The 25222-nt window shown below is 39.5% G+C and overlaps 1 protein-coding gene across 2 annotated transcripts; it reads left to right on the plus strand.

Annotated features, from left to right (window-relative positions):
* The first annotated feature begins 5655 nt into the window (after positions 1-5655).
* Positions 5656-24099, plus strand: CLNS1A (chloride nucleotide-sensitive channel 1A). Of its 2 annotated transcripts, none has more exons than XM_043452178.1 (7): positions 5656-5871; positions 12008-12144; positions 16055-16156; positions 17196-17303; positions 18457-18567; positions 21622-21710; positions 23336-24099. In XM_043452178.1, exons 1-6 carry the CDS (start codon positions 5747-5749, stop codon positions 21687-21689), a joined length of 651 nt encoding a protein of 216 aa, XP_043308113.1. In that variant the 5' UTR covers positions 5656-5746; the 3' UTR covers positions 21690-21710; positions 23336-24099. The 2 variants fall into 2 exon arrangements, with proteins under 2 accessions (XP_043308113.1, XP_043308112.1); XM_043452177.1 differs by having other exon boundaries at positions 5657-5871; positions 18394-18567.
* The last annotated feature ends 1123 nt before the right edge of the window (positions 24100-25222 follow it).

A 25222-nucleotide genomic window follows, 5' to 3' on the forward strand; every position in this document is an offset into this window, starting at 1 on the left:
CTTTTCTCTTTGGCATTATTGCTTGCTAGTGGAATGCCAGTAACTATACCATAATTTCATGCAATCAAATAGCTTTTACTCTAGAGGAAGGACTTATTAACAATGATAGAACCCTATTTAGAACCTGTGATGTCTCTAATTTGAACCCTAGAAGTATATTTTACATATTTTAAGTCTAAAATTATTTTTTAAAAGAATGAATTTTGAGGGTAACTAGGGCTTACCATGGAGAAGGAAATGGCAACTCACACCATTATTCTAGCTTGGAGAATCTCATGGACAGGGGAGTCTGGTGAGCTACAGTCCACGGGGTCACAGAGTCAGACAGGATTGGAGCGACTGACTTAGCATGGCATGGCACGGCAGGGCTTACCCCCATCAAGGAGAAGCAAGCTGGCTCAATTCTAGAAAATCAGAAAGTTAGCTTCATGTTCAGACTGCTTGAGAAGGCAGGCAGGGCTGGAATTTTACTGAGAGATTCCACAAGCAGAAACAGATAACTGCCAAAGAAGCAAGGATGAAAGGTAGGGACCCACAGCCAGAAAAGGCATATGGGAAGAGGAGAGAAGGCTTGGAAGCAGTCTGTGTGTAGGATGATTGTCCTGTGAATTTAATAATACGGATTTGCTTATGGAATAAAAGTACTTGTAAATTTTATTTTAAAACCTTTCTTATTGTTACTTTAAAATTTATTTATTTTCGGCTCTGCCGGGTCCTTGTTGCTGTCTAGGCTCTCCTTTCGTTGTGGCAAGTGGAGGCTATTCTCTCGTTGCCGTGCACGGGCTTTCTGTGGTGGCTTCTCCTGTTGTGGAGCACGGGCTCTGGGGCGTGTGGGCTCAGTAGTGGGGTTCCTGGGCTCCAGAGCACAGGCTCAGTGGTTGTGGCACAGGGGCTTAAGTTGCTCAGTGGCATGTGGGATCTTCCTGGACCAGGGACTGAACCTGTATCTCCTGCATTGGCAGGCGGATTCTTTACCACTGAGCAAAAGGGAAGCCCTCTTCTTGTTTTTTTTAATTGACAATAACTCGCATGCCATAAAGTTCACCATTTTAAAGTGTACAATTCAGTGGTCTTTAGTATATTCACACGGTTGTCATCAGCCCCCAAAATAATCCCATCTTATTAGCAGTCACTCACCATCCCTTCTCCAAGTCCCTGGCAACTGCTAATCTATTTTCTGTCTATAAGGATTTGCCTGTTCTAGATATATGATACAAGTGGAATCATACACTATGTGGCCTTTTGTGTCTGACTTCTATTTAGCATGTTGCATATTTTCATCTATATTTTAGAATGAATCAGTACTTCATCCCTTTTTATAGATGAATAATATTCTACTCTGTGGATATACCACATCTTATATATCCATTAATCACTGGAAAAATATTTGGATTGTTTCCACTCTTGGGCTATTATAAATAATAAACATTTGTGTACAGGTTTTTGTGTGGACATATGTTTTCAACTCTGTCAAGTAAATCATTTGCCCATTTACCTATTTTATTTATTTGGCCTCACTGGGTCTTGGTTGCGTCATACAGGATCATGCGGGGTCTTTAGTTGCAGCAGCATGTGAGCTCTTAGTTGCAGCACGAGTTCCAGTTCACTCAGGGATGGAGCCTGGACCCCCTGAGTTGGGACCGCAGAGTCCTAGCCACGGGACCACAGAGAGGCCCCTCACTTGCCCATTTTTAAATTAGGTTATCTGTCTTAATAGTTGGTGTCCTTTATGTACCCTGGACACCAAAGTGAAAGTGAAAGTCGCTCAGTCATGTCTGACTCTTTGTGACCCCATGGACTGTATGGACTGCAGCCGGCCAGGCTCTTCTGTCCATGGGATTCTCCAGGCAAGAATACTGGCGTGGGTTTGCATTTCCTTCTTCAGGGGATCTTCCCCTCCCAGGAATATAACCTGGGTCTCCTGCATTTATAGGCAGATTCTTTACCGTCTGAGCTACCAGGGAAGTCCATCTTGGATACCAGACCCCTGCCAAATAAATGATTTGCAAATATTTCCTCCAATTCTGCAGGTTATTTTTTCACTTTCTTGATGGTGTCCTTTGACATAAATTTGATGGCATCCAGTTTTTCTGTTTTGTTTTTTGTTTTTGCTTTACTTGCACTTTAGATGTCTTACCTAAGAAACTGTTGCCTAATGCCTTTCTCAGCTATTTCTAAGGCCTCCTCAGACAACCATTTTGCCTTTTTGCATTTCTTTTTCTTGGGGATGGTCTTGATCACTGCCTCCTGTACAATGTCATGAACCTCTGTTCATCATTCTTCAGGCACTCTGTATATCAGATCTAATCCCTTGAATCTGTTTGTCACTTCCACTGTATAATTGGAAGAGATTTGATTTAAGTCATATCTGAATGGTCTGGTGGTTTTCCCTAGTTTCTTCAATTTAAGTCTGAATTTGATAACAAGGAGTTCATGATCTGAGCCACAGTCCGCTCTCAGTTTTGTTCTTGCTGACTGTAGAGAGCTTCTCCATCTTTGGCTGCAAAGAATATAAGCAGTCTGATTTTGGTATTGACCATCTGGTGATGTCAATGTGTAGAGCCTTATCTTGTGTTGTGGGAAGAGGGTGTTTGCTATGACCAGTGTGTTCTCTTGGAAAAACTCTGTTAGCCTTTGCCCTGCTTCATTCTGTACTCCAAGGCCAAATTTGCCTGTTACTCCAGTTATCTCTTGACTTCCTACTTTTGCATTCAAGAGGCTCTTACAGTAGTTTAATTAAGAGATGACACGGCCTGAAGTGGGCAACGGTAGGGGAAGAGTGAGGTGTCACTTGACTCCTGAGACAGGAGTTAAGAAGTGACAGGATTGGTTGATGGGAGGCATTAGAATGTAGTCCTTGGAAGGTGCAGGCTGTGCTGCCCACCAGCTTAGTTTCTAAATCACACTCTGCCACTTTACTGGCTATGGACCTTGGGCCAGTTACTTCATCCTTCTTACCTGTTTTCTTATTTCTAAAATAGGAATAATGACAGCACTTATTTCTTAGGTGTGTTGTGAAGATTAAACTAGTTGAGACAAAGTGCCTGAAACAGTCAGTACCCAGCACATAAGCCCTCCATAAGTGTTAGTTGCTATTTTCTTGTTAAAATAATAATAAATATGGTTATTATTACTGTATTACTGGATATGAAGAGTAAAAGAAATTAAGGAAATAATGATAAATTCCAGGCTTCTAATCTGAGCAACTCAATGGAATGAGGTATTTTTTTTATAAGACAGGACATTGGAGAAATAACAAAATTGAGAGAGAAAACTGTAAATTCAATTTTTTTTTTGCGGCCACACCACACAGCTTTTGAAATCTTTGTTCCTAGACCAGGGAATGAACCTGGGCCATGACAGTGAAAGCCCAGAATCCTAACCACTAGAGTAGTGGGGAACTCCTGTAAATTCAACTTTTTTCATGAAGACTATTTTTTAGAGCAGTTGTAGGTTTACAACAGGTTAGAGAGGATGGTATAGAGATTCCCATATACCCCCACTTCCACACATGTGTACCCTCCCCATAATCAACATTTGTTACAACTGAAGAACCTACATTGATGCATCATTGTCTCCCAAAGTCCATAGTTTATAAGTTCAGTTTTTGATAAGTTGAATGAGAGGTGCCTGAAGCACTTCCAAGTGGAGATGTCTAGCTGGCTATAGTATATAAATATTTGTAGTTCATTAGAGAGTTCTGGGATGGAGATACAGATTTGGTAATCATCCACACAGGTTAATTCAAATCATGGACAGGGATAAGCTTGCCAAGTCAAGCGTTTAAGGCAGCAGCACAGTGGTTAATACTGTTCAAGGTTCTTTCTCTTCTCTTTAGTAAGCATATTAGTGATCTATTGCTGTGTTTACCCCAAAACTTAGTTACTTTAAAAAACCACTATTTGGGACCTCCTAGTTGGGCTTCCCTGGTGGCTCAGAGGTTAAAGCGTCTGCCTGCAATGCGGGAGACCCGAGTTTGATCCCTGAGTCGGGATGATCCCTTGGAGAAGGAAATGGCAACCCACTCCAGTATTCTTGCCTGGAGAATCCCATGGAGGGAGGAGCCTGGTAGGCTAGAGTCCACTGCAGAGTCCGACATGACTGAGCGACTTCACTTTCACTTTCTTTGCTGGTTCAGTGGTTAAGAATCCACGCTTCTGCTGCAGAGGGCGCAGTTTTTAATCCCTGGTTGGGGAACTATGGCAACCCACTCCAGTATTCTTGCCTGGAGAATCCCATGGACAGAGGAGCCTGGTGGGCTACAGTCCATGGGGTCGTAGAGTCGGACACAACTGAGCGACTTAACTCACTCACTTTGGGGAACTAAGATACCTGCTTGCCCCTCAGCGTAACAAAACAAAAACAAAAGACACACCCAAACCCAACAGCTGTTATCTCACAGTTTCTGTCTGTCCGTGAATCTGACACAGTTGAGTTGGGTTCCTCTGCCTCAGGGTCACTCCCAAACCTGCAGTCAAGGTGTCAGCCAGGGCTGCAGGCAGTCAAAGCGTATAGGAGTACAAAGTACGTTTAAAAAAAAAAAAAAAGATGAAAAATCCAGCAGATCCTTGTGGTTACACTCTGTAACTTCCAAGGCTAAGTAAGAAGAGGCCATGCAGCTTCTGCCAGTCTCTTTCTTGGGATGCTCAACTTCCACACCCAGTTGCCAAGCTGTGAAGAAGCTCAGGCCACAGGGAAGGAAATGTAAACCTGTTCCAGCTGATAGTTCCCACAGAGGTCCTGACATCACCGTGTGTCTGCATGTCAGTAAAGAAGCCTCAGGCTCTCAGGATCTATTCCTACTACTTTCCACTAGTTCTCGTTTCAGCTCCATCTTTGCCATAAAGTTGTCACAAAGAGGAAATGAAGAAATAGTAAGGGTAAAGAGAGGAGCCTGGCGGGCTACAGTTAGTAAGGTCGCAAAGAGTCAGACACAACTGGAGCGACTTAGCACGTACGCCTTGAACGGAGCCTGACACTTAATACCCGGTTACCATTAGCTACTTTTATGATTATTTAAAAAGTTTTTATTAGCTCTTAATACTTTGCTTTTCAGTGTCTAATGAAGAAATAAAGAATTCCAAATCTAATGGATTAATTATTTTCCTTTCATTGCCCCATATGCTTGCTGACATAACTAGCTCTTCACCCAGGTTTAATTACCTCTTTGCGCTCGTTTGCACATCTGATACGGGGGATATGTGGATCGCGTACTAGGACGGCGTTAGGACCTAAACTGATGTCTGGGGCGTGGCTGTTGAGACATGAACAAGGCCCAGACGAGGCGGCCGCAGGTGAGAAGAGCCGAACCCACTTAGGAGACCGACTTGTAAATCAGTGTGGTCTCTCATTCCTATGCAACCTCAGGCAATGGACTGCCTGCCTTACCGTTCCGTTTCCCCTTCGGCAGAAAAAAGAAATTTATTATTTCCTGTGCTTCCTCTCTAACAGGGTTGCTGTGACGATCCTGAAGTAGGATGTGGGGAGAACGCTCCATTATTCCAAACCTGGAGCCTTAGAAATGCGAGGGAGAAGGGAAAGGCCGTAACCTGACAAACAGTCCTCTCAAGCCTGTGAGAGCTTGTCCTAGAACGTCTCATTTCTTTGGTACACGACCTCGAATTCCGGGGCCGACTAAGTTACTCTTCCGGGGGGAATTGCTACCGCTTCCGGGGCGGGACGCGGCGAGAGGGGTTTACGGTGCCTCAGCCAGCTCCTGGCCGGTGTCTCAGCGCTCCTTGCAGTAATGAGCTTTCTCAGAAGTTTCCCGCCGCCCGGGTCGACTGAGGGCCTACGGCAGCAGCAACCAGACACCGAGGCTGTGCTGAACGGGAAGGGCCTCGGTACCGGCACCCTTTACATCTCTGAAAGGTAGGGTCTCTGTTTCCGAGGGCTGGCTTCCTGCGCGCCTCGTCCCTGCCGGGCGCGGTGCGGAGTAACGTGGGGGAGACGGAGACCTCTGAGGCCGTGGGCCGGGGGAGCGCGTGCCCCGCTTTGCCTTGGAGGTGCCTCTGCTGAGAAGACTCGTGTGTTCCAGTGTCCTCTCCTCGGAGCCTTCTTGTCTCTTCGTCATACGGTGTTCGCCTCATTCATTGTGCTTTCTGCCCACCTGTTTACTGGAGGCTGCTTTTTATTCAAGGTCTCATTGTAAGGTTTTGAGTTTCCAGGCCCTGAGTGAAGAAGAGTCATCGAAGTGCCTGCCTCGTCGATGATCAGGAATGGGAGGTGTTGCCCTGGGTAGGATATGTAGGTTTAGAGCAAATTGTGCAGGATTTTTAAAGCTTGGTTAAGGGGGTATAGGTTTTCTTCTGTAGGTGTCAGTGGGGAGAGGAACACCTGCAACCCCACGCTGGTTGGGATTGTATCCAGAGGGACTTAACTCTCATTTCCGTTCCTAGAAGGAATTGCCCTTTTATTTGGGTACCTGGAGCATTTTTTACTTGCATAGACTCGTTTTACATGTTGAGATTGTAGAAGTTCTCATTTCCATGACATATGGTTCCATTCATCTTCAAGCCAACAGTCATGCATTCAGTCTTTCCTGTCCTTTACTTCTCTCTGTATTCTGTATCAGTTTTGTCTGCAGCCAGAGAAAATTCCCTGCTTTTAAGAAGTCACATGATTATGTTGGACCCACACAGATAATCCAGGGTAATCTCTCTCTTTTCTTGTGAACTGATTAGTAACCTTAATTACATACACAAAATCCCTTCTGCCATGTAACATATTCACAGATGTGACACCAGGAGATGTGAGAGTCATAGGGGCCAAAATTCTCCCTGCCACAGCAGGCACAATAAGGTGTAAAGAACCCCTTGGTTTCGAAGGAAATCTAGTCATTGAACAAAGCTTAGGTTTCTGGCCAGTCACAGATAGGAAATTTGGATGTGAGGAAGGTCAAGTTTGGGGTAAAGTACAGATAATGAGTTTGGTCTGCAAATGTGTGGATTAGTTGCACATATGAGCATATTTCTTGGGAGAGTTGTGTTAAAGATGGATAGATTAGATACTTGAGAAGAGATGGCCAAGGATAGAACCTTTGGAAAACATCTACACAAGGTATGTTATAGAAGAAGAGACTTGAGGAAAAAGAGAGGAGTGGTCAAATAAAATCAAATCTTAAAAGCACCTGTTGGGTATTGACAAAAAGACCTTCAGAGATCTTGCGAGAGCAATTTCTTTCAAGGTGTGGAAAGTGGAACACAGATATATTCTTAGCCCCTACACAGTCCCCCTTTTCTCCATGACTTCCCAGTGTATTGTCTCTTGTATAATATAAATCCTATTAGGGGAAGGTCCTGTACTTGTTTTTTCATTTGGATAAATTTTAAAACTAAAGAAAAGTTGCAAGTGTTGTAAATAGCCGTAGCTCCTTCACAGAGATTCATCTGTTGTTAACATTTGGCCACATTTATCTCTCTTTTTTCTGAGCTTTTTGAGTTGCAGACATGTCATCACTTCACCTATAAATACTTGCACCAAAATGTAAGGATAAGGACATTCTCTTGTATAACCATAGTGAGGAAGTACAAACTCCTTTTAAGCTCTTAACTGTTTAAAAAATTATTTATTTTCAACTTTTTATTAACATCTTTTTCTTTAAGGAAGTATTTTCATAAAATATACATACAAAAAATATGAATTATAAATAGATGGTTTAAGGAATTATATTTAAACTAACACCTGCATAGCACCTCAAGGTTAAGAGTAGAATATTACCAGTACCTTGGACACTGTTTTTCATCCCTCTTTACTCATTATTAGCCTTACCTCTTTGAATTCTTGCCCCTTTTTGTTCTTTCCCACCTAGCATTTCCACATCTTTTTTTTTTTTTGGTCTGCGTTGGGTCTTCCTTGCTTTGTGCATGCTTTCTCTAGTTGCGGTGAGTGGGGATACTCTTTGTTATGGTGTTCAGGCTTCTTGTTGTGGAGCAGGTAGGTTTCCGTAGTTGAGCACGTGGGCACCAATAGTTGAGGCGCACAGGCTTTGTTGGCCCATGGCGTGTGAAATCTTCCTGTTCCAGGGATCGAATCTGTGTCCCCCACACTGGCAGGTGGATTCTTATCCTCTGTGCCACCAGGGAAGTCCCCGTATCTTGACAGAATCAAGATCTCCACAAACTGGGAATGCTTCGTAGAGGATGTGACAAATGAGGATTGACAGCCAGGTAAATGAGGTGGGTCTAAGAGGAAACATTCTAATTAGAAGAAACAGGATACTCAGAGGCAAGGGTGAGAAACAGTATTATGTGTGCCTGGATATATATTGTGTGTTCACACACACACATAGGCACAGTCAAGCAGTTCTTTTATCTGAGGGACCAGTGGAGAAAAAGTGGAAACATGGTAAGGCTGGAGAAGGAGCTTTCCTGATGCCTCAGTGGTAAAGAGTCCACCTGCCAGTGCAGAGGACGCGGATCAATCCCTGATCCAGGAAGATCCCACATGCTGCCGAGCAGCGAAGCTCCTGAGCCACAACCGTTGAGCCTGTGCTCTAGAGACCGGGAGCCACAACTACTGAAGCCTGTGCACCCTGGAACCGGTGCTCCGCAGCAAGAGAGGCCATCGCAATGAGAAACCCACGCACCGCAACTAGAGAAAAGCCTGTGCAGCAACGAAGACCCAGCACGGCCAAAAATAGAGTAAAGCTGGAGAAGGAGGGAGCCATGTTCAAGAGCTTAGCTTATAGCCTCAAGGCTTTGTGATACCTACTTGAGAGTTTTAGGCGAAGAGGAACAGGGTCTGATTTGTTTTTAGGTAGTTTTTCAGATGTAGATTGAGAGATTCAGAACTCTTTTGGACTTATTTTCAAAGCTTAGTTTTCATAGGAATTTGACTTTTTGTCCAAAGGAAGAAAGGAGCAGAGGCATGAATCATTCAAAATAGATCATTTGAAACAAGTGAAATAAAATATTTAAATTAAAAATAGCTAATTTAAACTTATAAGTAATGCTCTTTTTATATTTATTCCCAAATCAATTTTAAACCAGATAATTAAGCCAACCTAAATTCAAGACCTCTCTTACCTTTCTGTCCTGTCTTTTTCCCCATGCCAGGAATAAAGTACACTGTTAATTCTTGTGCGGAACCATTGGCGGATAGCACAACATTTCCTCTGTATCTTGACTGGCTTCCCGATTGTTGTTTTTCCCTCATGTGACTCATGGTTTCTTTGGGACTGGATGTATAGTTAGGGCTTCCCTGGTGGCTCAGACAGTAAAGAGTCTACCTGCAATAGGAGAGACCTGGATTTGATCCCTGGGGTGGAAATATCCCCTGGAGGAGGGCATGGCAACCCACTCCAGTATTCTTGTTTGGAGAAGCCCCATGGACAGAGGAGCCCGGCGTCCGTGGGGTTGCAAAGAGTCAGACACAACTGAGCAGCTAAGCCCAGCACAGGGTATAGTTAGATAGTTTGGTTTTGAGAGCTTTTCTTCTAGAATAAATGAAAAGAAAATAAAAAATCAGAACTTAATAATGAGAGTAAATGTTGCTTTTGAATGAAACTTTCTTCTGTTCTGTTGAGTATATAATCCATGTTCCTGTATAAGATTATGAGCACTCCACAGGAAATGCTCTGGTGAGATAGCATTTGTTCTGCCAGCAGTAAGGAACTACAGAGCAATTATGTGCTTTTTAAAGTGAAAGCCATAATTTAGAGGCACTGAGTCTGTGCTTGTTTTTCAGCTTTTCCATCTCCTAATTGAGTCATCAAAGAAAATTTTGTGGCTCTGAGTATTTCAAATCATTTTTGATACTGAAATTTGGAATACTCCTTTCTGAATTATGATAATGCCAGGGGATTTCTGAGGTGAGAAAAAGGAGTTTATTTGCTTTAAATAATGTAGTTTTAATAAGGAACTGGCAGTACTTCTGTGATGCCTGAGCACTATTTCTTCTCCACACTAAGAGAAAAGCAGTAGTGGAAAGGCCCATAGAGCACATGCAATCTCACTACAATAATAAAATCTACTTCTTTGGACCCAATGGGATGAGTTATTTTAGAGCTTTTACTACTTTAAAAAGCTTCCCAGTTTTTCATTTTCAATAAGTGTGTTGAAACCTTTCTCAATGACAGTGCTTTTTTTTTTTTTTTTTTAGTGTGCAGTTCCTCATGTTTTAGTGTGTTTACAGAGTTGTACAGTTTTCACCACAATCTAATTCTGCCTTGGCTTTTATAAGTGAGAGTCAAGTGTTACACACTTGTATTGTGCTATTAGCCATTGATTTCCTTTAGGGGGATTGAGGTGTAAAGCTCAGCCTCCCCTCGCATTGAGCATGAATGCTCTCAGGCTGCTGCTCTCTCATTGTTCCCACACAAGAAGTCTTAGGTTCTATAATTGTGTTTGTTTTTGCTTCCTTAGATATCAGACCGCCAGGCTTGTTACAGTGGTATAGAAAATAGAATGATATGGGGTTTTTATTGCATGAACCTCTTTTTAAAATAAAAGCTTCATTGACCTAATTTACATAGCATGCAGTCCATGTATTTAAGTGTGTGTGTGTGTGTATGTGTGTGTGTGTGTGTGTGTAGGACTGCCCTGCTGGCTCAGCAGTAAAGAGTCCGCCTGCAGTGCAGGAGCAGCAGGAGACACGGGTTCAGTTCCTGGGTGGGGAAGATCCCCTGGAGGAGGTCGTGGCAACCCACACTACTATTCTTGCCTGGAGAATTCCATGGACAAAGGAGCCTGGCAGGCTACAGTCCATGGGATCACAGAGTCAGACATGACTGAAGCGACTCGGCATGCATACATATAATAATATATAACATACATGAATATGTTATATATTAGTAAATCATTAATGTATAACAGAGTTGTGCAGCCATCAACACAGTCAGTATTATTTATTTTTAATTTCTTACTTATTTTTTGGCCATGCTGCACAGCCTGTGCTATCTTAGTTCCCTGACCAAGGATTGAATCTGGCCTCCAGCACTGAAAGCACCAAGTCATAGCCACTGGACCGCCAGGGAACTCCCAACACAATTTTAGACTATTTTCTTTGCCCCCCCAAAGAAACTGACACCCGTTAGCGGTCACTTTCTATTTTCCTCCAGCCCTGTGCAACCAGTATAGTGCATTAGCTTTTATTTTATTAACATTTTCTGTGGGTTCTTAAGCATCTTTTTCGTGACTTTTTTTCCTGCTAAATGGTGCAGTTCCAGATGGGTGAAATATTACCAAAAAAATCAACCAGTCCTTACTCAAAACTCAGTGTACTGATTTTCCTGATACTTTTCCTCTGTTAAAGCAATAAAATATTTGCATTGACCACTTTTGAGGGATAACTAGACATTGCTTATTTGTGGCTTTCCCCTTAAGTTGTAAAATAAATGAAAGGCTCCATAAAGTCTGCTTTTCAATGTGATGATTATTTTCCAACTTGTGTTATTACAGCCATTTCATGTGTATGTTATTTAATGTAGGATTAGTGGAGAAATTAGTGCTTCTTGGGTATTTATTGCATATTTACATGCTAAGCACTGTGGCAGTAGTTTTGAAGAATGTTAAAGCTTCATTCAGTAACTCATGTTCCGTCCAGATGCATATAAAATTCATTACACAGAGTTAGGTGCTCAGGAGTATATTACTGAGCCTAAGTGCGGTTTAGGAAAAGAAGGGATCATTATGCACTGGAGTAATCGAAGAGAGGGTTTATGGAAAGACTGGGGCTTACCCAGACAAAGAAAATTTGCCAAAGCAAAGAAGATGCCTGAAGACATTCCAAACAAGCATAAAAAGGCATAGAAACACACATGTGACTTAAGAAAAATAGCATTTCAAATCTGTTTGGATATTTAGATAGGGGAAAGTGAACTATAACAGAATTGTCTTAAAGAAGCTAAATTCCTGCTGCGAATTTTCTTCTAGGAAATTTCTAAGCAATATGCTTGAATTTATTCACATATATATTAATATGTGTCCAGGCTGAACCTTTATAAATGTTAGGACATCAAATTAGGATTTAATGTCTCCAAATAATCCACTTAACACATGTTTTTCAGCCGCCTGTCTTGGTTAGATGGCTCTGGATTAGGATTCTCCCTGGAATACCCCACCATTAGTTTGCATGCAGTATCCAGGGACCTAAACGCCTATCCACGAGAGCATCTCTATGTTATGGTGAATGCCAAATTTGGAGGTATGTATGGTATAGTTTAATCTTGAGCTTCCTTTGGTAGTCTATTTTAAAAAGCAGTCACTGATGATAATCAATGTAGTATTCAAGCCATTCACTTATTTTGGATAATACTTCCTTAGGCAAAATTTCAGCACAGTAAAATAATTTGCACACTGCCTTTTACTTTCTACATATTAATAGTTGCACTTAAAATTACTTAGCTTTTATGCATTTGCATTTCTTGTTTCTCCTCTTGAGTTTGTTATTGTTTCTCTGTGTAAAGGCATTTATCTTTAGCACCCTTAGAGGCGTGGATCAGTATGCTTCCCTTCTAAGAGTTTCGGATAGAACCTGTTTTGTTTTGTTATAGAAATAGCTCTTAATGGTGGACATGTTGCCCTTTCCCAACATTTGGCAGTTACATTTTGTCGAGGCATTTTTGTCATCACTAGAGGTGGAGAGGAGTGCTGCTGGCATCTAGTTAGGGGCCAGGGGTACTACTAAACATCCTACAATTCCTAGGACAGGCTCCCACAACAGAGAATTGAATTAACCAGTCCAAATGTCAGTAGTCTCAAGATTGAGAAACGCTATGGTACAAGATTCCCAGGTCTTGCAGATGGAAGAAACAACAGAGTCATAAAAATCTAGTGTGGTTGATGAAAGAAGAAGTAAGAAAGATTTTAAAAATCCATTTTTTAGGCTCGCCATAATGAATTCCCTGATCGCTCAGTGGGTAAAGAATTCGCCTTAAAAAAAAAAAAGAATCTGCCTGCAATGCGGGAGACCTGGGTTGGGAGATTCCTTGGAGAAGGGGAAGGCTACCCACTCCAGTATTCTGGCCTGGAGAATTCCATGGACTGCATAGTCCGTGGGGTCACAAAGAGTCAGACAGGACTGAGCCACTTTCACTTTCACAAAGAGTTTCAAGAATTCTGGGTGAGAAACAAGTTAGGCATGAAATAAAAACTTATGCTTGATTTTTTAAGTATAACTAAAGAAGTTTATATAGTATATTAGTTTAATATGTTCATCCTTTGTGAGAATGAATAACTTTGGAGTTGAAAGACTATTGTTACATCTTTAGTAAACTTTTGATTTGAAGATAGTGCTTTGCTTTTCTTTGAAATAGCATGTAAGAAACAATGCCATGAATTCTCCTGTTAAGCTATTGCTCCTCCAATTTGGGATTTTAGTATGGTTTCAGATACAAGATGAGCATTTATATTGTGTGATACTAATTATTTAATAATTTTTAAGACTTTTGGCACACCTGCCTCATTAAGTGATAATGACTGATTTAGCAATTTGAAAATATTTTTGGTGTAACATTTAAAACTCTTGCCATTGGGAAGTGTCCAAAAGCAGATAAAAATCTAGTGGAGTTTGAAAGAGGGTAAGGAAAAGTAAAAAGCTGTTGACCTTGTGTTGTAGTGAGACTTCCAGATGAGGTGGCCTCAGATACAAAGTTCACTTTCCATCTAAGTAACTGCAACTATGATTTTATAACCAAGAGTTTATATGTCATGTTGAGTTGAAAGCTTTCATTCATTCATTCATATATAGACATTAAAGTTTATTTATTTCTATATATTTTATTTATTTATTTATTTGGTCATGCTACAAGGCTGGTAGAATCTTCGTTGCTTGGCCAGGGATGGAGTGCAAGGCCCTGGCAGTGAGAGACCCGAGTTCTAACCGCTGGACTGCCAGGGAATCCACCCTCCCTGCACCTACCACCCACGCTCCCCGCCCTTTTTTTTGCCATTCATTTGTAGGTGTGAAATTTTAGAGATACTCTTGTTAGTCAGTTTTAAATTCTGGTGTGACATGCTCATAGTGTAGAGCATTGGCATTGGGCATGTCAGAAGATAAAGTTAGGTCGGGTTTGAATAAAGCTAGCTAAAAGGAAAAGCACCCTGAATAAGAAAACTGTGTCATTCACTTGGTAGGCAAGTCATTTTCATCTCTCTGGGCCTCCATTTTATCCAGAATAATTAGGGCATTGTAGTAATTGTTAGTTTTTAAACCTGGCTGCACATTAGAAACACTTTGGGAACTTGTTTAAGGAGACAGAGTATGGTGGTCACTACTGTGATTTAGTATGAGATGATTAATGATTGTCATAGTGGGTTTTTTCTCCTAATTGTAAAAATGCTATATTACATTTCTCTTTACTGCCTTAAGATAGATACCTGTAGATATATAAAAGAAGGTGTTAATAGTGGTTATTTCTAGGGAGAGTATTAGAGGGGTAGGGACTGTTTACTTGGAATCCATCTTGACTCTTTCCATTATTTTTGTACCAGCTTGAATTTATGGTTTGAAAAGTGATGTCCATTCAGTTATAGAACAATAGTTATAGTATGATACCATATTTTAAAATGCATTGAAAAAGTTTGGTAGTACCATAATGTATTCAACTACTAAGAATTTTTTAGAACTGTCCAATATTTTTGTATTTTACTATTTTACAGAAGACACAGCTATTTTATGTAACAATTTAATAACATTAGAAACAGGACAGAAAAGTTCTATTATATCTGTTACTTAAAGCTGCTAATAGTGGTCATTTAAAATTTTGTGTTTTTTGCTTATCTGTATTTTTTCATTATTCAGTGAACTTGCGTGACTTATAAAAAATAAAAGTTAAAAAATATATAGTGGGTACCCCCTTATTAAAAAGTTCTAAACATATATTGTCAGCATGCTTTCCAGAAAGTATATACTTTGAATGCCTTTCTGCTTTATCTCCACCTATATGGAGAATTAACATTTTTTCAAAATGGCAGCTGTAATATGCTAAATAAAAGTTGTATTTTTAAGATGATTTGTTGAACATGTTTTGGTGGTTTGGGGGTCTATTTGTTTTATTTACCTTTTTAAAAATAATTATGAAATAATTCATATGTTGAAAAGTTCAGCATATTTTTTAAAAATTTTCATTATTTAATATCCAGTGTAAATTCTAACATTTTTTCATAATTAGTCTAAAAGAAATAAAATTATATTAATACTATAGAAATCTTTTTTTATATCCATCCCCATTTCTTTCCTAATTCTGTCTCCAGAGTTTTTCTTAAAGATGATGTGTGACCTTCCTGTCTATGCTTTTAGATTTTTACTGAGTATATATATACCCTTAAGCAATATAATGGTTCTCTTTTGTCATTAGAACTTTAATGTAAATGGTATTATATATTCTCCAATGAGTTCTTTCACTCAATTATGTTTTAAAATTCCTTCATTTTGATACATATAAATCACATTTATTCATTTTCAGATGTTATCTACTGAACATAATATGATCAAGTTATATCTATTTCCTTTTTTTAAATTAACATTTATTTCTTATATTTTCTATAGTACATAAAGTACTTCAGGGAACATTCATGTACTTAGATGAAGAGTTGCTGGATAATAGGATATATACATCTGGAGTGATTTTAGCAATTTCCACTTTTACCAGCTGGTTCTCTTTATTGAACATTTGTAGTTTTTTCTTGCCAACAGACTATTAATTTATCTTTTGAGTCAGTCAATTTTTATGGGCCTTAGTTTTCTTATCTGTAAATTGTTGGTGATGAATCACATCAGTGGTTTACAGACTGCTGCTGAACCCATTGTTTCATGGTGAAAGAAACAGACATGAGAGTGAGACTCTAATTGTTAGAGGTCTGACTGTTTGGGTTTCCTCACCCCTGCCATGATGTTGGGGCTTGGTATCCTTAGAACCTCAAGTGCAGTGTGACTAGATCAGAGAGACTATCCAGAGTCTTTTTTTAGCTCTAAAATAACCATGTTTTAATAATTGGGAGTAAAAAAATGCAATATTTAGATGTATCAATAAACATCCTTTAAGAAATTCTTTTAAGATTCTATTTTCAAGCATAAACATCATTAAAAAGCTGTTTTTTAATACACTTTCTAGAAGAATCAAAAGAATCGGTTGCTGATGAAGAAGAGGAAGATAGTGATGATGACATTGAACCTATTGCTGAATTTAGATTTGTGCCTAGTGATAAATCAGCATGTGAGTATTCTGTGGAACTGATTTTTTTTCCCTTTAAGTACCAAGCATTCTCTCTATCCCCTGCCCCCATCTCACAAACAGACACACATACACACACACACACACACACACACACACACTTACCTTCATCCTCATTTGTTGTTACTGTTTTTTGTTTCAGTAGCTAAGTTGTATCTGACTCTTTTGCGACCCCATGAACTGTAGCCTACCAGGCTCATCTGTCCATGGGATTTCCCAGGCAAGAATACTGGAGTGGGTTGCCATTTCCTTCTGCAGAGTATCTTCCCAGTCCGGGGATTGAACCCATGTCTTCTGCGTTGCCAGACGGATTCTTTACCCCTGAGCCACCAGGGAAGCCCTCACTCTCGTTACCTCTGTTCTATTGCTTTTTCTTCATTTTAGCATCTGTAATATCATTGAGGACCAGATACCTATTAATATAAAGATGTGGTGAGTGTAGTAGACACCATGTTCCTGGTGTGTTTTGGGAATGGAGAAACTGCTATTTATGGACTTGGTGCTGTTGACTGTGAATCTCACTGGATAGAGGACAGAGGGCTCATGGCAACTCCAAAGTGGATGATGCCAGGACACCTGGAAAGAGCGCCTCACCCTGATGCCAGCAGTCTGACCAGGACTCTGATGCTTTTTCTTGGAAAATCCAACAAGGCATGAAGAGATCTCAGTAATATTTCAAAAAGACCTCTTATAATATTTTATGGCTTGTCCATTGCCATTAAGATTGATTTTCCTTGATATTTGGCATATTTTGTAAATACTGTGACCCTCTATACCTCTTGGAGAAGGAAATGGCAACCCACTCCAGTATTCTTGCCTGGAGAATCCCATGGACAGAGGAGTCTGGCGGGCTACAGTCCTTGCGGTTGCAAGAGTCAGACACAACTTAGCGACTAAATCACCACCAGTATACCTCTTGTCTACTCATTAAATTTATTTGCCCTGATGGTTGTCTTATTATATTTTTATTGTACATTAATCAGAAAAAAATTAATGAGAAATTTTTAATTTACTTGTTCAGTGGAGGCCATGTTCACTGCAATGTGTGAATGCCAGGCTTTGCATCCAGATCCTGAGGATGAAGATTCAGATGATTATGATGGAGACGAATATGATGTGGAAGCCCATGGTTAGTGAAGTGGATTTTTTTAAGTGTTTGTGTATGTATTTAAAACATTTGTGTAGGTGTGTTTCATTTTAAACATGTATTTGTATAGCGTACGGGATTATATTTCTTTGTATCTCTGAAGTATCCATGTAACTTAGTTTTTAGTAAAAGTGAGTGGCACAATTCATCTCTCAGTCAAGTTAGAAAATGTTACAGGAGTCCCAAGCTTGAGCACAAAACATAGGAGATATGTTTTCTTCCCCCATCTGGGGGGAAAAAATAGAAATAAATGGAAGGAAAGACTATGATAAGATAGTGGGTAGTTGGGAAAATCTTTTTAAGTTGATGAAGTTGCTCCCAGAAAACAAGCCTTCTCTCTCCACCTCTTGGAACCTGTATCATCTACATCTTTAATATATTCCATAAACAACCTCATTGCCAAGGTGATGTCTTTTTCCCAGAACCATACTTAATTTATCTAAGATTATCTCCCTTTACCTCCCCAGAGCAAAATACAGTCACTAGCTTGGTATAGAGTCTTGTTACTTGAGGTGTCTGCTGTTCTCTTCTCTTTTCTCATGGATACCAGTTTGGCTCCCTAAAGCTGTTGCCTCCACATGTACCACTTCCTGGCCTGAGACAGACTCATTTCTGGGATTCTGCTTTATATATATCTAAATACATCCTCATCTTTGCTGAAGTTTCAGGGTAATTTAGTTTTTAAATCCTGTTTGTATTTTCCAGAATTTCTGATGTTTTAAAAGCAGGATGCATTTTAATTAGGAAAGAAGACTCGTAAAATTCCCACCTTGGGATAAAACTCTGTAACCTTAGGAACACCCTCTTTTCCTTCTAGTCCCTGGACATTTGATTCTTTGGGAATTGCTATATACTGGCTTGTTATCTCTTAGAATCCCTTCTCATCTTAGAGAGGAGAGACATTTTCTGTATATCTTTGTCTTCAACAGATGGCTGATGTGTGTATGTTGAATAAATATTGAATGTTTTCCTTGAAGCCTTTTTTCACTGTGCCTTATCTTCAGTAGATGCGTTATTGATTGTCTTTTTTCCCCCTGTTTTAAAATGGCTTAAAAGCTTTTTATTTATTTAGAACAAGGGCAGGGGGACATCCCTACATTTTATACCTATGAAGAAGGATTATCCCATTTAACAGCAGAAGGCCAAGCCACACTGGAGAGATTGGAAGGAATGCTTTCTCAGTCTGTGAGCAGCCAGTATAACATGGCTGGAGTCCGGACAGAAGATTCAATAAGAGATTATGAAGGTGAGTACCTAGAATTAATTCTTTATGGTGTAGGAAGCAAATGTAGAAATATGTAGAATGGGAATTATATGTAAATTTTTAAAAACTTTTTTCCCTAACTTGCAAAAATTTGTAAGTTTTGTATTCTTTTGACTCAGCCTTTATCATTTGTTCCCTGCCAGTCTAATGCTGAGTGCTGTGGATTTTTCCTTTATATGACTTTTCAGATCTCCTTACTATAACTACTGCTATGCTCCAAACATAGGTCCTTTTTTCCTCACACTGGATTTATAGTAGGAAATTTTTTGCTTTAAATCATTCTTTCCTCCACCTCACTGCGCCATACTAATCTTCTGAGAACACTCGGTGTCATTGATATTCACCATATAAATTCTCTTGGGCTCTGGAGAGACACCTCTGTCTTTGCGCCACTTGTCTCCAATCTTGTACCTGCTACCCTCAAGAAAATATTCAGGTAGTGTTCTTATGTCTCAAATCCTGATGGAAGCACATTATATGTATTTACTCATTTACTCCTTCCAAGAACCCTCTGGAGATGTTGTTTAGCCGCTTCAGTAGTGTCTGACTCTGCGACCTTATGGGCTGTAGCCTGCTGGGCTCCTCAGTCCATGGGATTTCCCAGGCAAGAATACTGGAGTGGGTTGCCATTTCCTTCTCCACAGTAGATGCTGTTACGATCCCCATTTTATAGATGAAGAAACTGAGGCACAGAAAGGTCACATACCTAGTTTGCAGTCAACTAGCTAATCAGTGGTAAGGGGATTAAATAAGCTAATGTGTAAAAACAACCTGCCAGTTACTATTATGAGCATTTCTTGCATCCTCTATGTATTCAGTTCAGTATTTTGTATTGCTACAGAATCTTAACACTTACAATTTTTAGTGATGCAGAATGTTCTTAAAGAGGATTGCCATAATTTTTCTTTTATTGATATTTACATTTCTCTCATAATGTTGTGATCATTATTTCCATGCACATAGCATTCTGCCCTGAGGGTCCTGAAGTTCTGGGATATTTAATTTGGAATAATTTAGGCTGTGGGTCACGTTACTGTTCGTTACATCTCCTCTCCGTTTTAAGCCCTACATGGTGAGCCTCTAACACGCTTTAGGGTTAGGTGACTCAGGTGGTCTCTAGTGCTGTGCCGAAATCTTAGCTGAAAGAATTCAAGATACATCTTTTTTTACTACAGAGATTAGCTGAAGAGTACCCTTGGACATTAAAAAACCTTTCATCACTGAAGGCTTTTTTTGTTGTTTTTAATTATAGAGCTTTTTATTTAATGCTTTATAGCAACTGACTTTAAGGTCACAAACACTTGTTGCTAAAGTGAGATGATTGGACTTGTATTCCTAAGCCTCACTGGCATATTGAGTTGCCTGTACATAAAACTTCTTCAGCTTAAACCATTTCCTGTCTTCTTAAGTTCTGGGTACCCACATCACTCTTGTTTCCACTTATTTAGTTTGACCTGTGCCATTTCTTTTTTTTAATTTATTTTTAAAATAATATATTCACAGTATGCAACGTGATGTTCTGATAAATCCATAGTGAAATTTCAACTGGTGGCATTTCAGTGCTTCATGTGTTTGTTTATGTAAGAGGTATTTGTTGAGCTACTGTGGCAGGTAGAGAGAATACAGGAGTGCCTAGGGAAGATGCAGTTTTATCTATCAATGGCATTCTAGTGGAGAGAGAAAGAAATTAACTAGTTAGGTAGTTACAGTATATTGTGATACAGCATTTGAGATAAAGGGGAAGCTTGAGGAACTATGGAATCAGAGGCCAGACAGTCAGGGAGAGATTCAAACTTCATGGAGTAAGTGACATTTAAGCCAAAGTCTGAAGATAAATAAAAATGAACCAAGTGAAGAGGGATTACATACAGTTTGGGGAGAGAGGCAGGTCAGGGTGTCAGTCATGTGTGAAGGATCAAGAGACCATTCAGCTTTGGGGAACTGAAAGTTCATTATATCTGGACTTCTTGAGTGTGATGGGTAGCTATTATAGCAACAGATAAAGGTGGAATAGTAAACTGGACTGTATAGTAAAGGAACTTGAAAGCTGTGTTAAAGAATGTCAACCTGTGTTTAAGTCAGTGGGAAGCCATTGAAGAATTTTAGTTTGATTAGTGTTTCAGAAGATGACTGGCTGTGATACAAAAAATTAATTGCAGAGGGAAATACTAGAGGAAAGAAGAGAAGCCCTGTTAAGTAGCTTATGATTTAAATTAGATGAGAGATAGTGGCCTAATTAGGGAGTGGCAGTAATGTCAAAAGACTGAACAAATTTGAGAGGTATTTAAGAGATAGAAGCAACAGAAGTTAGAGATATGGTAGGGGTTTCTGGGTTGGGCAAGTAAGAAGTATCCTTTTGGAAAGGGATGTATTTTCTGTGTGGAAAGATGAGTTAATTTTATATAAGTGTTTTATTTGTATGTCCTGCTGAATGTCCGGGTGGTGGGATGTCAGTGGGCTGTGGGCAGAAGCCAATTTGTGGTGGGCTAAAGAGTTGAGTGTGAGTAGGAGGTGAAGAAGTGGAGAAAACAGCTTTAGACAGCTCTTTCCAGAGGGCTTTTTTTTGTTTGTTCTCCCCATCTTTTTTTTTTTTTTTAATGAGATTAAAAAACAGGGAAAAGTAAGAATCTCACTTTACTAATTTATTTCAGTCTTTTCTATTGAATTATGTTGTAAGCTTAGATAGTACTTCATGCTTTTTTAAAACAAGAAGTCACACGGTAAAACACCTAGCAGTTCTGTGAAGAGTGAAAAACGGATGCTTGCTGCATTTGAAAGTCCCTGCCTGGAGTTCTTTCAGTGCTGAGATTGAGAGTTGCAAAGTAAAAGTGAAATACACAGACTAATTTTAACTTGGCCTAAACCCACAGGTGGCATTTTTCTTAGTCTGTTCCTTGGCAGTTTCAATTTTCAAGAGAAAGAAATAGCAACTCTGACCAGCAGAGGGCGCTAGCTTCCTTCTGGTTGAAATCTAAGCTGACTCCTCACTGTGGGCAGTGCTCAGTAGACCTGCTCAGTGGTTCCTTGTTTCCTCAGATGGGATGGAGGTGGATGCTGCACCAACGGTTGCTGGACAGTTTGAGGATGCAGACGTTGATCACTGAAATGATGGATGCTGCTTTAGGGTGAGTATTTTCTCCCCTGTCACTGAACATGAAAATCACGTGAAACAATTGATTTTTATTTTCAGATTTGAGGAGAACTCTAACAAATTAGCAGTTGTGGGAAATGTTGTTTAATCCATTTATGAAATTACTTGAAACTATGTCGTTTTTGCCCCTAAGAAATCAAGATCTGCCAGCATGGGTAATGTTCAGGTTAACATTTACTGAGCACTTACTAGCTGCCAAGCACTTTGCTCAGCATTGAGAGAACTTGGAAGAATAAGACACTGATCTTCAGTGAGTCAAGAGAAGGACATTACCCTTTGTTGAAAAGCAGATGTCTCTGGTTGACTCATGTGGGAGTAGCAGAATTTGAGGTCATGTCCTGCTCTGCTCTTGAGTCAACTTCTCCCACTTACAATATTTGAAACCTTAGCATCTCATCAAAAACACAAAACAGATTTGCTGCAATAATTCACAAAGCAGATTATTGCTTTTGTGAATATAACATCTTATAGTAATCATGAATTGTGATAATGAATCTCAGCTTTCCTCTCAGCTGCTGCCAGTGGAACTATTAGAAAATAACCTTAAAAGTTCTGTGATTTATGTCTCTTTATTTCTATGACAATTTACTTCTGTCATTGGTAGCCATATCATCTAAAATCAGCAGTGTCTCCTCTACAGTTAGCTTAAAGTATGTGTTAACATTGTTGGAGCTCTGTTAATATACATTTTCAGATTTCACAGTTCTGGATATCAGTATTTCACTGTTGAAATAATACTTTATGGGAAATCTTTCAATACCAATATGTCTTCTTCCCTTATTGCTGAGATTCTTATTTATCACATTCTTCATAGTATATGGATTTTTTTCAGTAATTTTTGTTAAAACTGGAAAACAGATTTTTTGATCTGGCTTTAACATATTTCTTCTTGAAAAGGGACTATTCAAAGAATACCAACTACTCTATTAATAAGATGGAGAAACTTATTTGGTATGTCACTAATGGTTACACAAATGGAATGTTACAGCATTTTTCTGGTGAGAATTCTTAGGATTCTTTGTAATACAATTTTTATGATGAAATAACTGTAAAATAGCCACAAACTTTCTAATGAGCTGATAATTTGTTTTATGTTCATTTTGTGCTACAGCTGGAGCAAAGAGAGATTTTTAGTCATAAAGTTTATGCAAGTTCTTCATCTGGATAATGAATTAATTATCCAGAATTAATCTTAATTAATTAATCTTAATTCCAAACGGTGTCTGTAAATTTTTAATCATTTAAAATTACATTTGCCTTTGAGCCGAGAATAAGAAATAATTCGAGTATGTAGGCGGGTATTAAAAATTTCAAGATAATGAAACTAAGACCTCTCGATGCACAAGATAGAGTAGAGGGGAAGGCACATGAGTGGTGGAATCACAGCTCCACCATATTACCAGCTCTGTGCCTTCAGACAAGGAGTATAACTTCTACAATTCTCAGTTTCCCCTTTGACAAATGAAGATGATAGTAACTACCTGGCAGGATTATTGCAAAGATTGAAATATAATATATGTAAGTCCTCTGGCACTCATGACTAGGCATTTAATAAATAATAGCTATTAGTATAAACACTGTAAACCTTTTGTTTTTCAGATTCTGCTCATAACTGTAGGAGAGAACTTGGTGCCTCTTCCACTGTGGAGTGGGTGTTGATGAAAGTCTTTTTCTTTCTCCAAAACTTACCTGAACCAGTTCTTTCTTGAGACAGAGTATACTGAGACAAGAAGCTGTCACCAGCACAAGAAACTATGACCTTTATTAACAAAGGTGGATGAACTTAACTAGGAGGGCTATTTGTAGTTTATGATTTACCCCAAACCTTTGTGTCTAGGTGTACCCTCTGAGTAGGCCTATGATTCCCACCTTCACTCTATGCATCCTCAAAACCTATCAGGACTAAGGGGTGGAAATGCACTGGCGTTTGAAGGTGTAGGTAGACTGCGTGGGAAAGAAAGGCTGAATCTAAGCTATACTCCTTAGGGCCTAAGGATACCCTTAACTCCTTAAAAAAAAAAAACAGAGGTCTCAGAGAAATCCTGATCTCTGCACTTTCCACAGGGATAAAGGTCTTTTTACTAATAGGGGACCCAGGTTAGTTAACTCTAGGGAGCCTCTTCAGAAATAGCCCAGCCACATGTACTCCCACTAACACAAGTGCTCCTGCCTAGCCTTTGCTCCTTTCACCATGTTTCATCATTCTGTTCTGTTATAACTGCTTAGGTTGTATCCTTTCATTTCCAGCCTCTCAGGTCAGTTTCTGTAAAAGAACAAGCGAAATTGCGATGAAGTTCTCAAAGTATTTCAGATAATTGTTTTGTCTTTGTGATAGCTTAACAAATAAATTTAGGTTTTCTATATTATTGTGCTCTCATTCTTGACTAAAACTATTAATGAGAAACATTTTTTAAAAAATTAGTGTTTTGACAAAAAACGAGATTCTTGTTGGTCTTTGACTTTTGTTGAGAATGTGAACATGGAATGAGTAAGAAATGTATAGGTCTTCTGAAAGACAGGGCAAGGTCATAACACATTGCAGAGGGATTTCTGCTTCTTCCATTTGAATCAGGAGTGATTTCTCATAGCATACTTTTAAACTCTCAGTTTTCAGAGATACCTCTCAGGCTGATTTATAATTACAGGTTTATACCTGGACTTTATGACCAAAAAAATAGAATAGCTCTTCACAATTACCTGACTAACTAGTGACTAAACTAATTTGTCACCACTCAACCCAGTGTTCTTTTCAGCACTTTTACTTGGTTTTCCTCATCTTGCACGGTAGACTGGAAAAACTAATATTCTTTCTTCTCACCAGACTCTAATAAATACTGAATTTGTTAAAACAAGCAAGCAAATGGCCACTTTTTACAGAGACTTTCTCTGTACTGTCCTGGGTTCTTCACATGCACTGTGTGTACAATATTCTTAACCACCTTATGAAGTATAGGTGCTTTTATGATCCCACTTCAGGGATGAGGAAACAGTTACAGAGAGAGGTAAAGTAATGTTTAAGGTCATATAGATAGGGAGCTGTGATTTTTAAGCCTGTGCTCCCAAATACCATACTGCCTTACCATCTACCAGCAGCTGAAAGGAAGCACATTTTCTCTTTACTGCAGGGTTTTCGGTGTTAAAATTTCAGTGAACAGCACAGGAAGTTCCCAAATTTCTGTGCTAACAGTCTCAGTAGCACTCATGATTCTGTCCTAGACATTTATCCATTCTGCAGTAAGCAGTCCATGTATCTCATGGGCTCTTCCTAGAAATTCTATTTGAATTGCTCTTTAAAGTCATGCTTACATACTTGTAATCATGACTTTCAGTGAAACATTAAGTGCTCTTTGATAACACGTCAACAAAATGCTGAGATCATGTGCACCGTGTTTCCTGTAGGCGCTGCTGTGGTCAGCGTGGTATTGTGGATAAGGCAGTCAGCTAAGATGCAGGAGACGGAGCATCTAGTTCTGACTTGGCAGACAG

The sequence above is a fragment of the Cervus canadensis genome, chromosome 29, assembly GCF_019320065.1.
Source record: "Cervus canadensis isolate Bull #8, Minnesota chromosome 29, ASM1932006v1, whole genome shotgun sequence".
NCBI classification, from domain to species: Eukaryota; Metazoa; Chordata; class Mammalia; order Artiodactyla; family Cervidae; genus Cervus; species Cervus canadensis.